The 15,395-nt window shown below is 42.1% G+C and overlaps 1 protein-coding gene across 2 annotated transcripts; it reads left to right on the forward strand.

The window, feature by feature from the left end:
- Positions 1-1,038: 1,038 nt before the first annotated feature.
- plcd1a (phospholipase C, delta 1a) lies at positions 1,039-15,274 on the forward strand. 2 transcript variants are annotated; one of them, XM_070927855.1, is made up of 15 exons: positions 1,039-1,212; positions 4,694-4,852; positions 9,494-9,722; positions 9,951-10,080; positions 10,178-10,406; positions 10,543-10,744; positions 10,935-11,079; positions 11,207-11,359; positions 12,242-12,391; positions 12,497-12,653; positions 12,772-12,888; positions 12,994-13,172; positions 13,551-13,686; positions 13,815-13,964; positions 14,385-15,274. In XM_070927855.1, exons 1-15 carry the CDS (start codon positions 1,182-1,184, stop codon positions 14,474-14,476), a joined length of 2,259 nt encoding a protein of 752 aa, XP_070783956.1. In that variant the 5' UTR covers positions 1,039-1,181; the 3' UTR covers positions 14,477-15,274. The 2 variants fall into 2 exon arrangements, with proteins under 2 accessions (XP_070783956.1, XP_070783955.1); XM_070927854.1 differs by lacking the exon at positions 1,039-1,212 and adding an exon at positions 2,455-2,599.
- The last annotated feature ends 121 nt before the right edge of the window (positions 15,275-15,395 follow it).

Genomic DNA, 15,395 nt, shown 5'->3' on the forward strand with positions numbered 1-15,395 from the left:
CAAGATTTCAAAGATACCCAAAACAAAATCCTTAACTCGCTGATCAGCTCATGCAGTGCTCAAGTGGGATTCTCAAAGGGGCAATTGTTGAGCTCACTTTTTTGCTCCTCGTGGTTTGCCAGACAGAGCGGGGGGGCGGGGGGGGGGGGGGGTCTCAAGACTTGCCCCAGCGTGAGAGTTCATAGGACAGAACAAGCTGGGAGACACTGATAATGGCGAGGCACAAAGAGGGATCTGTCTAAGCCCTCATATATCCAATTCTAACAATAAACAGGAACTTGTGCGTCCAATGCAACGCTATTTACCTACTTCCACTTCAAAGCATTCTGCCATATTAGTGACACCAGCAACAACAACATACCAAGACCGCTTTAATAATTTGCCAGTGGCCAGAAAGAGCATTATTGTGTTCACAAGAGATGGGCTAGGCATGCATGATAACCAACACCTGCTCATTTAGCTTTGAATTGTTGCTTTAGCACATATTTCTGTTTGAATCAACACTCAGCAAACACTGTGCTGAAATGTCTTGATGCCTTTTGTCAGCAGGCCTAGAGAGCGTAAAGACCTTAGGTATTGCAATAATGATGACTACAGACATGCTGTGATGTGGAGGGATAGTACTCCCAACATTAACTGTGCAGTGTAAAAACAAGTGGAGGGGAGAGGCGAGAGCACACCTCAGACTATAAATGGCAGGTTTGTACCACACTGGGGCAACACCCTAAATAAATCAAATCACACTAAGTGCCAGAATGTCACAAAAAATCACAACACATGAGTTAATGCATATATAGTAAAGGCGCCCATATAACATTATCTTATCAAGGTTTACATTGGACCTTGTGCAAGTGTTTATGTTGAGTCTGTGCTGGTAGAATTCCATCCAGAGGTGTAGTTTCCACTGGCAGGGAGCTGAATGAAAGTCATAAGAGCACACACAGTGTTGTACTTGTCAGACCGGTGTTGCAGTGGGTGTGGACTGAGGGCGCATAAGAGCCTGATGGGCAGGCATTAACTGCGCACTGTGTGGGTCGGCTCAGAGGGGCACACAGATTGGATTTTTTCCCCCTACATGGGACAAACAGACAAGACTTATGGTTGTGATCATTCCTATCATATAGCCGAGAAGAAGAGGACTTTAGCCCGGCGCGTGGTGATTTATTTGGACTGAAATCAGAATGGAGTCAAATGGCACAACTGGGAAACATGGTGAGTTGGTGACGCACAGATTACAGATTTACTGCACTTCCTGTTTAATTCTACTATTACTGTATCCAAGAGCTCACCTGTTGCAGTGTTTCCATCTTTGGAGGAGAGGGGAATATTCAGTATACTTTAAGTTCATGCGTGAATTAAGAGTTTTTTGTTTTATTATTTTATAGGTCTATATAATACCCTGTATCAAAGAGTAGCCGAGAAGCTTTTATAAAGGAAAATCAGAAAGAAAAAATCCATACATAGAGCTACAACAAGCTTTTTGTGGTTTGGGTGCCGGATGGGCGTCAGATAAATACTTCCCAACATGTAGCCAGTCTAATGCTGCTGTTGACACAACACCGGGTTGCTTGTTGTCTTCCTTTACGCCAACATTTTTCCTCCAGATATTCAGGGTGGGGGCAGTGGTTTTGTTTGCTGCCGTGTCTCTTGCCAGGAAAATATCACGTTTCACACAGTAGGAGAATATCAAATGCATGCAGGTGACGTTTCTAATCACAGCCGGGATGCTTGTTTGGTTTGTTGACTTGCAAACAGATTTTAAAGGATATAAGGTACAAGCACAGTATATGTTTTATTATCAAAAAACATAGTTACAAAACACGGAAACATTTTATTTGAGTTGAAAACCAAGAAGTTTCAAACAGGTCAATCAAATCACGGTTTCATTTCCATACATATCCGCCATGGGGTGGCGCTATTTCACAGCTCATTGAGGATTCAACATGTCAAGATCCATATTCCAGATTTTAGTCTACTAATTGTGTTTGGAAACAGAAACAGTAGCCTATGCATGCAGCCACGCCAAAAAGACAAAGACTTGTCAAGTGCATCTCAGGACAATGCAACATGTGTTTAAAGTCACAATGTGGCCGATAATGTTATTTTATTTTCTCAAAGCGATGGAAAATGATTCTTAGTTACTGCAAGGAAGTAACTTTGACAGTGTTTTTCCAAAATCTCGGAATGGATCATATGAGCCAATCAGAGGCGTCCCAGCTCTCTAACATTAAGTTGTTTTAACTCCAGAAAGATTTCTAGACAGAAGGTAAGACTACTGAATATACCCCCCCCCCCCCCCCCCCCTGTTTAAAGTGCACAGCTGTGGACAGTCACCGCTGCAGGGAATATAACAGGGCAGTAGATTTGCAGAGTTTAGACCCGCCCCATGAGGGGGGGGGGGGCTAGGATACGTGGTGCCTACTTCTCTTCCACATCGAGGACAGATTCAGCGACCGGATATTTTATTTTTTTACTGTTAAAAAAAAACTTTGTTCCACAATGTCTTGTTTGCATAAACGTCCGAAAAGGACAAAATCCGAGGAAAAGGCTTTCCAGGAGCAGGTGAAAAAAGTTGCGCAGGAGAATGGAAAACGCCTCGGTAAGTCCCCCAAAAGGTGCAAAATGTGCCTGAGTTTAGGTGCCGAGCAGAATGACGCGCGCACACATACACCTAATGTTTAGATAACCTGGATTTAGAAAGATCTTAATCTTGTCAACATACATCACTTATCATGTGTGCAGGATAAATCGCCTGTTTTTGTAGCTGGGAGGTAACATATGTGTGGTGCTTTGATAGTTGTGCAGTAAAGGGGCTTTATGAAGGCTTCCTCGTTGCCTGCAGCGATGAATTCTTTCTGTCTTTCTGCCATGATGACAACTCAGAGGAGGCAGTGGAAAATGGCATGTTATTTTTCTGTCTTTCAAAAGAGAGACAAACAGGAAGGCGTTAAAACATAAAAAGAGTTTAATGGACAGATGGGAACTCCTCTGTGGTGTTTCTTGTCATTCTGCAGAGTTTCATGATGTATTAGTCATTTTAAATGAGAGCACAGCAGAGCAGTAACATGCAAACTGTTACTCGACTACAGAGTGGCTATTACAAGACAATACATGAGGGAAATTAATAAAGGAACAACCTGTTGCACCATCTCGTTTGTTTTGGTCAACCTTTTCATTTAGCATTCATAAAAGGGACTTTTGGAGCATAACAAAGTGTCCTCACATCTCAAAGCTCTTTCTCAAACTACTATTTTCTTACTGGAAAAACAAAAAGCAGAGTACTGTTCTGTACCCAAAGACAGGACACCGACTCCCTCTCACAGGTTGTGTGTGAACCCTTATCATTAACTAATTCCCCAGAGGCATCACTCCCTGTCATTACACCTTAGCTCTTGCCCTAGCTTGCCTCACAGAGTGTAGGCAGTTCTGTAGGGTTCAAGATAATGTCTTATCCAACCTTGCACCTGAAACTGATTACTCTGCAAAAAAAAAAAAGGAAAAGAAACTCATCTGAATATCATAAACCTCCTTCAAATGGACAGCATGACTCACGTTTATGATTTGGGAAGTTTTACAAACCAGAAACATACTTGTGGAAGTTGTGGCTGTTCCCTTTTCGTGACATAAAGCTGGTGGGCGACTGAGAACGTGTGCCCCCTCTTCATCACGGTAAAGTACATTACACGGAAAAAGGAAGTGACAAACAAGTAGAAGCTGACGGAGTTCAGCCGCAGACAGAAAGCCTGACTGAGCAGAGGCGGTGTTGAAGCTCTCGAGCCGCGTCGCCCAGTCCTCCTCCTCCCTGCCTGCCAGCCTCTGTGAGTCTGTGGTGCGATCTGGGAAAGAAATGCCTGTAATGTTGTGGCCCTGCCCACGACCCTGACCCAGTCCCAGCTGAGTTGTAGTGAATGTAGTTATCCTCAAATGCCCTGCTTACTGAGAGGACATTCTCTTTTAGTGAAGAGTAACACACATTCTCACTCAACTGCTCTGGATTACATTTTTAAACTTGTGTGATGCCAAAAGCTGTGTGCAAAGTCCAGTCCCCACCCACTTACTCTGACTAACACCAACATTACCTCACATCTGCACAGATGGAAAACAAATAAAGTAAACTCTGTCCTGACAACATCGTCCTGTGAGCTTATTGTGGCTTCCTGCAGCATTGTACATGAATTGTCAATGATTCTTTCGGCAGATGTCACACACCCTTCCCAGAAAGCCACAATCAGCACTTCACCTGAATGATAAGCCACTGGCGCTGCTCATCTGTTGTGAAACGCTGCTGAGAACACAATGACAAGATTCACAATCACACATTTATCAGCTGACTATGCTCAGATTTCTGTCATTAAACTACAGGGTCTTTTTCAGACAAATTAATAATACAAAATGAAAAATCTGAAAAAATCAAACGTGTGGGTTATAATCACAATGTTATTAGACATTAGGCAGCAGGGAGGGTCAAGCAAAATATGCTGTTGTTTGCATTATGGGAAATGTAAAAAATCAGGATATCTCTGCTATGATTTTGACTGTTTTTAAATCTGTCTCTCGTGAGTGAAGTGAAGTGCAACACTAACTCACTGCAGAATCCCTTTAAGGAAATGGAAACCTGCCAAACATTTCAGTGTATTGGAAACTATCTCCCCTTAATAACAATGTCATAATTTCCCTCTTGCCACTCCTGCAGGTTTGGAGGGAGATGTGGATCTACAGTTCCTGCTGATCGGCGGGGAGCTGGTCAAGATCCGCTCGAGCTCATGGAAGAAGAACCGCTTCTTCAAGCTGCAGGAGGACTGCAAGACGTTGTGGCATGAGTCCCACAAAGTATTCAGGCGAAACCAGACCTGTGAGTGTCATCTTCCACTGGGTTACATGTGTGTTTGCATAAGTCGTGTGTGAGCAAGAGGGGAATTAAATTATATATATATTATTATGTGTGTGTGTATATATATATATATATATATATATATATATATATATATATATATACACATTCTATATTTCACTTGGGCTAGTTCATCCCATTGTCTTTTTGACCTGTACATCCTGCTGCTTTTCTGTCAACTTAGTGTTCTCCTTTCAGATCTCAACAATAGCCTTCTTGCTGTACAGCGCACACACAAACACACCCCTCAAATCCCACTCGTGCTCCAGAATATGTGAGAAGTGGTGAAATGGAAACATCTCACACAGATACTGCAGTGCTGCCAAAGACAGACTGGAAAATACTAGTGTGAATCCTGACTGTATGTTTGTCCGTGTGGGTGGGAGAGATTATTTTCCTCTGATTCCTGGTTCAGTGATCCACTGTCAGGGTGTGAATGTATGTATACGTCCTCTGCAGCGGCTGCTGCTACTGCACCTGATAACCTCTGCCCGACCCTGAGCCCTGCGCAAGCACTGAGAGACAGAGCAGTGCACCTTATAGCCCCCATACAGACACAGTAGATCCTCACACTGTGGTGATATTGAGTGATGTGCTCATGCGTCAAAGCTGTTTTTTAACATGACCGAACTCGCTTAGAGATGGGCCTTGAGTTCTCAGGCATTTCCTTGTTTACAGAAATAAGCTGCATGTTTTATTGCTTTCCTGTGGGCTTTAGCAAGCCGCAATTACCAATCAGCTGTAAAGTGCTTTGGCATAAGGTAAGAGAGTGTGGGAGGACAGCACGTATTGTTTTTAACCACTTTTTGTATAAGATTCATCTGCTGAAAGATTTTTTTCCATTAAGTTTTTCCTAATCCAAAGCGAGGATCTAAGAAAAGAGGCTGTTCATATTGTAAAGCCCTCTAAGACAAATCAAGAGTCATAAATAAAATTGACTCTTGATATCTGGACATACATGTAGCGCTGGATACGATTTTCTGTATATAAGTGCCACGATGATATCTGACTCTTGGTATCAATACCAAACCAATACTTTATTAAATACCTTAGTCTGAGAAATATGAACCTTCTTTTAAAGCGGCTATAATCAATATTTATATATGAACAATGGATCACTGTGTATGCGAAAGTGGTCACTTGTAGTGACAAACCCGTGAATAATAATCACCTGACTCTGCAGTTTCCCTCGGCTATACAAAGCGTTTTAGCATCTTTCAGCTAGTTGTTTTGGTTTTGCAGACGCCAACTTTACTGTTTTGGTTCACTCTCACTCTCACAGCGTCGTGTTCAGGTGCAGCCAACCCACTGTACTCTACCTACCCAGCACCAAACTGCAGACAGAAAAAGTTAGCGGCTAGCCAGTGAACATAGTGGAGCATTTAGCTGCTGAAGAGCCAGATATTTCCCTCAGGAGTCGGTGGAGACCAAAACAGAGCTGAATGAATAATGGACTTGCATTCATCGGGTGGTCAGAAACACGACTCTACGGTAAATAGGAAACTGTTTGTTAACATGTTTGCAAATCAATACAATTCGACTCCCCCCAAATAGCTAAAACGTTGGTTATTGCAAGTTTAACTGCTCAATGTATCACTGTTAAATATAGAACTATAAACTACAGCGTGCTTCCTGATTTAGGCCAGGAAACATCTGATTGAATATTTGATGCCAACTTTTTGATACTTGACACTACTCAATGCTACGGACACATTTTGGGCGGTACTCCAGCAGTACTGAGATGTAGTGCCTGTAAATCATCCACACTCTGTAACTGTGTGGGAGAAAAGCCCTCCACTCTGCATCACTTCTCATCAGTCCCAAGAGACTGTAAAGCTCTGTTTTATTGGTCTGTCTTTTTTTCCCACACTCAGTGACTGTCTCTTGCCTTATTAGCATTCACACCCACAGATAACATGCATGGACACACTGTCAGGGTCATATGAGGTAGATGTCAGAGGCTTTACTTTCCTTTATAAAGATGACACACATATCTAATGTAACGTGACCCTCATATTCCTGTCAGTCTGCTATTTCTCACAAAGATAAACATCAGTAGTAGTAGTATTAATACAGTAATAATATTTGTAGACTTATCAGATCAGAATTTGACTAAACAATATTCATGGGCTCATATTCAAACAAGTCTAACAGATTGGGTAAGTAGGTGGTTATTATTTTGCATGTCATGGTTGTGTATAATTTCCAGCTGTTAATTTCCCACCTCAACTCCAAGCTGAATATTAACCTTAAGGTCAAGTTTACCTTCACACACACTGACATGGCTAACTAACGCTCCACCTCACAGGGAAAGACCCTCTTCTTGTTGTCCTCCCTTTGAAGAAAAGCGTTTTAGAAAGCATGAACTTTGTCGGGCTGTCACAATAATCTCATTGTGTGAAATTTCATCTGGTATTCAAGCAATGCCGGCGTGACACGGATGACATGACTTGGACATTGTGGTTCAGCTCTCCAGATGGGATTCTCTGAAAATGGTCCAAATTCACAACCCTAAACTCCTCTACAGTGGTCTGTTTTTCTGGGGATAATGTGCATGCGCAGATTAAGCAAACACTCCTCTTCTGGTTAGTGCCTCCAAGGTATTTTGTTCATCCAGCAGTCAGCTGAGTGTGCACCACCAAGCCTTGGGTGTGTTTCACCACACCGCCTCCTCACTGTTGTGTTTTTCTCTTCAAGTAGTCTGACCTTTAGATCCATCCTGCCCCTAGTCTCCGATTCTCACAGGAACAATCGGGGCTCTTCATTAGACTCTCCAACCCCGGGATATAAAGGGTAGAAACACTGTGGTTGTAACCCAGCTACAACATATGGCCTCTTAGCTAAGCCTGTGGTCTTTGTTTTTTTTGTTACAACGGGGGTTGTTGCCATTTAGTGTGATTACATCATGCGTGGCCGTGCATGCTCTTCTGTACATTAAGCTGCTAAACAACAGAGCTGGCCCCCAATGAACGAATGGGTAAAAACAGGCTGCGTGTGCAGAGACCTTCAGTATATGTTGTCGTTGTGTGGGTAATCTGATGTGATACAACATAAATCTAGTCCTAGTAATGTCGATTGTAGTATTTCATGAGTGCACGTGTTGTCCACGTGTGTGAGGCAAAGAGGTGAAGCGAAGCCAGATTGCATCAAACTGTTGTTCAGTGCAGTAATGAAATCTCCATGGAATGTGTTTGGGTTGTTCAGAAATGTCTGAGAGACCATCTCTTAGACAGTCTGGATCAACCTACTGTTGTTATGTAACATGTTTGGTAGCTGTGTGTTGGTTATTGAGTTAGAAAGAACTCTGTTGCGCAAGTTCATATCTCACAACACACCAGATCTCTGGAAGAAGGATCTTCTTTGGGAAGAGAAATATTTTCAGTTGTGCTAGATGACATAAAGTCTTTATACTCTTAAAGCTACACTAATCAATATTTCTAAATTAACAACGGATCAAATTGACTGCATGTAATGTAAAAGGGGTCGCTACTGGCTCTGTTGGCCGTTTTAGCGTCTTTCCACTCTTTGTTTTACGGTCCACAACTTCACTTCACTCTCACCACTCTTATGAACATTATTTCCAGGAGCTGTTTAAGTGAAAAAGCTCTGATAAACCTGCTGTATGCTGCCCATCACCAAACAGCACACAGACAAAGTTGCTAACGTAGTGAACGCAGTGGTGCATTTAGAGGTTAAAGAGCCAGATATTTCGCTCAGGAGCTGCTGGAGACTAAAACAGAGCTGGGACGAGAGTGACTATTGATCTCACATTCATCAGGTAGCTAGAAACACCAATCCAAATGAATGAATTAACTTCTTTGGAGTCATACGCAGAAGCTTACACTGTACCATTCTCCAGACATTCAGTGTGCTTGGCTGAATGGCTGTTGTTGAAGTTATATGTTTTTATCTGTTGTGCCTTGTGAGTGAAGGCCATAGAACAGTGAGCTGCCACACAAAAACAAAAGTCTTCCTGTAGATAAGATGTAACAGTTTCTGGCGCTCTGTGTCGTTGTGCCCATCAGGACAGAAAGTCTGCAGTCACAAGATACTGACTTGTCTGAGGAAGGATTATCAAGTTAGGCTTCAAGGGGCCAACGGTGACTGCTGGCTACTCGATGTTTGTGCCCAAATATCACACTCAAATCTATATATGGTTCTAATAAAGCCGTCAACAACACTGCTGATGACAGAAAGTCATACAGGAAAAAAAGCACTTGAAGCCTTGATGCAAAAACTATTAGTAGTTAACTATTAATGTAGAATTTTGCATTAAGCTCCAAGTGTGAAACTGGTTTCTCTTCTAATTACATTTTGGACTCGGAGTTTCCACCATTGACTAATTACTTAAGACTTTTAAAACTCTAAGATAGAGACTTGACCCCAAATCCTAAGGGGATGTTGCATGTCAAACTCAATTTATTCAAAGTTTTAATGATTACAGCACGTTGAAGTATTGTTTAGACTTGTCCAGGCTTCTCTCTGAGTGCATTCCAATGTTTTGAGGGCTTACATCTGCAAACTCTTGTTATTTCCAAACCAACCTTTGGCGACGCCTTAAGGGCCAGAATCTCTAACAGCCTCTTTCCTCTCTCCAAACAGTCACCATTGATGACATTGACTCAGTGCGCAAGGGCCGTCAGTCTGAAGGGCTTAATAAACACACCGAGCCCAGTGTCGAAGACCAGTGCTTCTCCATCATCTTCAAGGGCCGCAAGAAAAATCTCGACCTGATGGCAGCCAGTGGACCGGAGGCAAAACAGTGGGTCAGCGGCCTGGAGAAGATCATCAGCAACATGAGCAACCTCAGCCGCCAGCAGAAGAGTGAGCAGTATCCTTGACCAAGTCTGTCATTGGGAAATGTGTTTGCATACATATTTCTCAAAAGTTCTTTGCTGTTGACTCTTGAGAAGGAGACATTGTAAGTGCTTTTCTTGCAGTCCCAGATTTGTTGTATTGTTCTTTATTAGTTCAAATTTGTTGAAATATCTCAAAGAGTGCTTGAGGTGAGTACTTGGCTAGATTACGTGTAAACCAAATCCTTACATCTAAATGCCAGTTGGATCATCAACTGCATGCGGAAAGCAGACAAGAATGAGGACAACAAGATGACCCTGAAGGAGCTGAAACACTTCCTGCGACAGATCAACGTTGAAGTGGACGACACTTACGCAGAGGAAATCTTCAAGGTTCAATGAGCCATTGTATCAACATTTAAAGATCTATATATTATCCATAAAATGCGTAGTTTGTCATGGTTATCTCATCATGTCTCTTGTTGTACAGAAATGTGACAGGTCCAATTCAGGCTCCCTGGAGGGCTCAGAGATCGAGCATTTCTACGACCTGCTGACGCACCGGGAGGAGATAGATGTGATTTATGGCAACTACGCTGAAACAGAGGGTCAGATGAGCGCCAGAGACCTGCTGAACTTCCTGTTGAATGAGCAGAGGGAACAGGTGTCCATGGAGGACACTCTCAAGCTGATTGAAAAATACGAGGTGGATGGGACAGGTAGGGTTAACTCAGAAGCAGAATCATTAGTCTTTTGGGGTTTTATACATTACACAGCATCGAGAGTCACATGGTTTGCTATAATGTGAACTATTGCTATTGTATTCATCCTGTCTGTCTGTCCTCTGTCCACCAGCGAAACAGAAGAAGCGTTTGACCAAAGATGGCTTCCTGATGTACCTGCACAACGAGGATGGCTCCATCCTCAACCCAGCCCACAAACTCGTGTATCAGGACATGCACCAGCCCTTCAACCATTACTACATCTCCTCCTCACACAACACATACCTGATGGAGGACCAACTCAGAGGACCCAGCAGCACAGAAGCCTACATAAAGTAACTACTCTGGACAGACATATTGAAATTTTAACCAGTCCCAGGAACTAATATTAGGGACTACTTTTTGCACATTGCATCTAAACAACTAGAGTCTGGATCTGACACTACTTTCTTTTGCTTCCTGGAAACATTTCTGCGATGTAAAAAGGGCAGGAGTGAGATTTTTAATGGTTGTCTGTCCTTGCAGAGCACTGATGAAGAGCTGTCGCTGCGTGGAACTGGACTGTTGGGATGGGGCTAACGGCGAGCCTGTTATTTACCATGGCTACACACTCACATCCAAAGTGCTCTTCAGAGACGTCATCAAAGCCATCAAAGAATACGCTTTCAAAGTACGTGAGATATTGGGTCACCTGTGGCACAAGGTGTTTCAGGCGGCTGATGTTGTCGCATTCATACAATTATGGAGAGGCGGAGCTTCACCTTTGCTGAATGATTGTTTTCTTTGTTTATTTCCAGACGTCTGACTACCCAGTGATCCTGTCCCTGGAGAATCACTGCACCGTGGACCAACAGAGGCTCATGGCCCATCACATGATCTCCATCCTGGGTGATGCTCTGGTCACAAAGCCTCTGGGCGACACCATGCCCAGCAACTTCCCCTCACCTGAGGTGTGTGGCGTGTTGCCTCAGCTCACTGACTCATATTACGTACCGTCCACAGCCCAGAGCCTTGCTGTGAATACCCTCCCAAATATACACCAAAGGAAGATCACACCTTAAAATTCCAAGTTAATGAACCACTGCCAGATCTCTTCACTTTCCTGTTTACTTTAACTTGACTATTAGATTTGTCTGGGAAAGGAAGCTGATGAGATTAAAGTAACACCCACCCTCATTATGTGAGTGCCAAATAAACTACTACCACATAATCAAAACAGCATCAATCTTAAGCCTCTGCTCCTCCTCCATGTGTTGATAATGTTAGTACACAAGATCTTGAGTTTTGCATTTTATTAGCTTTTCTTAGTGTGCGCTTAGAGAGTTGTTTATTAACTATAAGTTGTTACAAGATCTGACTATGAGGCTCTGCAGAGTGTGAGAGAACACCTTGTTTGATAAGAGAGGTGGTTGTCCACTTATTTTGTTTGTGAACAGAGGTTGGTATTTAGTGTTTGCACACAATGCGTGCAAGGAATGCACTCTCTTTTCTGTTTAAACTTTATATTATCTTTGATAGTAAAGACATCTATGACTCCCAGATGAACTGAAAAGTGTTCTCATTATTAGGAGAGACACACAAAGAGGGGATTAGCACGTCAAATCATCTTTCAGTGACGTTTCCCAGCCCTTGTGGGCTGCCCTGTTCAAATGTAGCACCCATGGGATGGATGCCTGTGGCATTGTCAGCCTCTATCAAGTGAAATTATAATTATCCATTACACAACATTTCCCTTTCCGCCATTGGCTGTTGAGAGGGCGTGACTAGCAGTCACCAATAACACATTCTTTTTGCCACATTATTAAAAACACATTTTGTCTGTTTCTGTGCAGGAGCTGAGGGGAAAGTTCCTCATCAAAGGAAAGCGATCAAACAAACTGGATGCTGCCTTCAACAATAACAGCACCATAGAAGAAGACACTGTGTCTGAGGAGGATGAAGCTTCAGATTGTAAGGAGAATGGCCAAAAAGCTAAACCAAAGGTGTGTCAAGTGCTTATTACTCATTTGTATACATTTAAATGTATATATCATATATGTCTTTGAATGAGCAGAACAAAACTGATCCTCTATCTCGTCTCCTTTTAGAAATCAAAAATCAAACTTGCCAAGCAGCTCTCAGACATCGTCATCTACTGCAAGAGTGTCCATTTTAATGGCTTTGAACACGCCAAGGACAGCCACGCCTTCTATGAGATGTCGTCCCTCAAGGAGAGTAAAGCTTTCAACCTGGCTGAGACTTCAGGTAAACACATTAACCTTACCGACGTGTTCCAGGTTGACAACAAACTTGATAGTGATCTCTCCTGAGCAGAGTGTGAAAAGGTGTGTTAAAGCGTTGGTGTCTTAATGTGTGCTCATAGCTACTGCCTTCATCCATCACAACATGGACAAACTCAGTAGGATCTACCCAGCTGGCTCCAGAACTGACTCCTCCAACTATAACCCAGTTCCCATGTGGAACGTTGGCTGCCAGATAGGTACAGTTCAGTACATTACAATATACAGAAATCCAGCCATTAAGTGTTACTGTAATGGTTTAGAGTAATGGTTTCACTCCCTTCTCTCTCTGATTTGCTTTTAAGTGGCGTTGAACTTCCAGACTCCCTCCAAGGAGATGCACCTAAACCAGGGTCGGTTTATGCCAAATGGTTTTTGTGGTTACATCCTGAAACCTGAATTTCAGAGAAGCCTGTCGTCTCAGTTTGATCCCAACACACTTTCCAAAGGTCCCTGGCTGAAGAGGAAGACCTTTCATATCATGGTGAGAGTTATTTGTGGTTGAACCTGAAAGATCGTAGTGAGAGTTACAGGTGCCCGGTGGAGTTTTCTTTTGAACAAACACAGTTCTGTTTACATCCAGTGTTACTTGTCAACAAGCTTCGTGTGTATCCCTAACAAATATTTGCAAAGGCGATTCTTTTGAAAACATTGTCACCTACATTGTTAAACATCCATGTTTGCAAGCTAGCAGGTCAAAACCTCCCCAGGGTATGTTCAAGTTTTTGTGTTTGAATTTGTATTTTAAGTACTCTGGTATTTACTAATGACTTTTTCATGCTGTAGACAAGATCTTTTTTTTATTTTCATATTTGTATTGTTAATTTTTTTTGTGTTTGTGTTTCCGATCCCAATACAAAAGGTGATCTCAGCTCAGCAGCTACCTAAACTCAACAAGGACAAACACAAATCCATCGTTGACCCTCTGGTGAGAGTGGAGACCTACGGAGTCCCAGCAGACAACGCCAGCAAGGAGACACACTACATTGACAACAATGGTGAGCATAACACACACTGAATTGTTCCATACATGAAGTTTTTCTCAGAGCAGATGTCACACACTTTGGCTGAAAATATGTAGTATATTAGTGAGTTGCACCAGCTGAACAGTGATCCATCCCTGCAGGCTTCAACCCCATGTGGAACGAGCGCTTCCAGTTTGACATCCACGTCCCAGAGCTGGCCATGGTGCGCTTTGTGGTGGAGGACTATGATTCAACATCCCAGAATGATCTCATCGGGCAGTACTGTCTACCGCTCACCAGTGTACAGAACGGTAAGAAAGCCCAGCTCAAACAGCAGGAAGCAAACAACTCTTCAAGCCCTGATGCTAGCAAGAGTTTGCTGTTCTAAAGTGGTTCTAAAGATGTTGAAGAATTAAGTGGGAGGGCGATCAGTGTATTATCAGTTTACAGTCACAAATATGAAGGTGTTAAACTATTTGATAGATAATAATTATGCAGTTGTTAAGATGGGATAACCAGCACTCTCTGGTGTTCACTCACAACATGAACACTTATCATAGAATTCAAACTGCATTTAACAGTAGATGTCTTACTTCAGGATAAAAAAAAAGAGTTGCTGACAACATATGACTTTAGTTTTTGTGTTCTATCTATTGTCACATAATGTATGAGGTGTTTTTTGACTATGATCTGATGCTGACACAGCTAAAACTCACTTCTGTTTTTTCCAGGATACCGCCATGTCCCGCTGCTGACCAAGAGAGGTGACGTCATCAGCTCAGCCGGCCTGTTTGTGCATCTCATGCTCATCGACGCCCAGTAGGCTCGCGTTTGGAAAACCGTTTGAAAAAGCTAAATAACACAGCTCTGATTAAATATTCCAAAAGATGTTTGATGGAAAGAAAACAAAAAAATATTTGTCATCTGCCGAGCTGCAGCTGCTGACTCATTGATGTCTGTGTAACACTTTCCTGTCATTGTAAGATTTTAGCTTTTTAAAAAGCGTTTGGTTGAGAGCTGTATGGTAACAAAGCAAGAATGAATGAAAATGTGAATGAAAACGCAGTGAATGAGTGGTGTAGGAAATTATTTAAAGAAAGTCATTCAACTGTATTTGCCATATGGGGGAGAGGTACAATACTTGGAGGAGAAAGGTGTGAATTCCAGCTGAAGATATATTGGCTGTGTCATTTCTGAATAGTATTTTAACTTTGACAGATTTCTTGAGGCATTATATTTCCCTTCAGGATCATAAAAATCAGGATCATACTCATGGACACAATGTATTTGTCAAGCAACACAACAAGCACTCAGCTGTTGAATTTTTTTTAAAAACAGACTTAAAAAACTTCATAACTCCTGTTTGACTGTTGATATAATGAGCACATCAATAAGTGAACTGTATCATATATTAATCTGCTCTAAACCTATTGAACCTTAACTAACTTAGTCAAGTATTTTGTGTCAAATAAATCCTGACATTTTATGTTTATTTTTCATCATTATTTTTCATTACAGCCGTTTTTCCGTGACAAACTGACTGTGACTGTGAGGGCTTTCAGTATGTTGTGTCACTTATCTACATTTGCACTAGCTCCCAAATAAAACCAGCAGTCCCTGATTGAAGGTTTTGTGTGTTTATTCATAATAAAAGTGATTCAGCCATGGCAAATGATCATTGTATGATCAACATAAAATATTGAAAAATATAGATAAATATAAAGCATAACAATTGCCAATAA

The sequence above is a fragment of the Enoplosus armatus genome, chromosome 21, assembly GCF_043641665.1.
Source record: "Enoplosus armatus isolate fEnoArm2 chromosome 21, fEnoArm2.hap1, whole genome shotgun sequence".
In the NCBI taxonomy this organism is placed as follows: domain Eukaryota; kingdom Metazoa; phylum Chordata; class Actinopteri; order Centrarchiformes; family Enoplosidae; genus Enoplosus; species Enoplosus armatus.

What these genes read in the sequence shown, in the direction of transcription:
- plcd1a (XM_070927854.1), top strand. Translation starts at nt 2,500, where the DNA reads ATGTCTTGTTTGCATAAACGTCCGAAAAGGACAAAATCCGAGGAAAAG. An exon ending in CAACCTGGCTGAGACTTCAG is followed by an intron (nt 12,654 to 12,771) that starts GTAAACACATTA and finishes GTGTGCTCATAG; the next exon opens with CTACTGCCTTCATCCATCAC. An exon ending in ACACTACATTGACAACAATG is followed by an intron (nt 13,687 to 13,814) that starts GTGAGCATAACA and finishes CCATCCCTGCAG; the next exon opens with GCTTCAACCCCATGTGGAAC.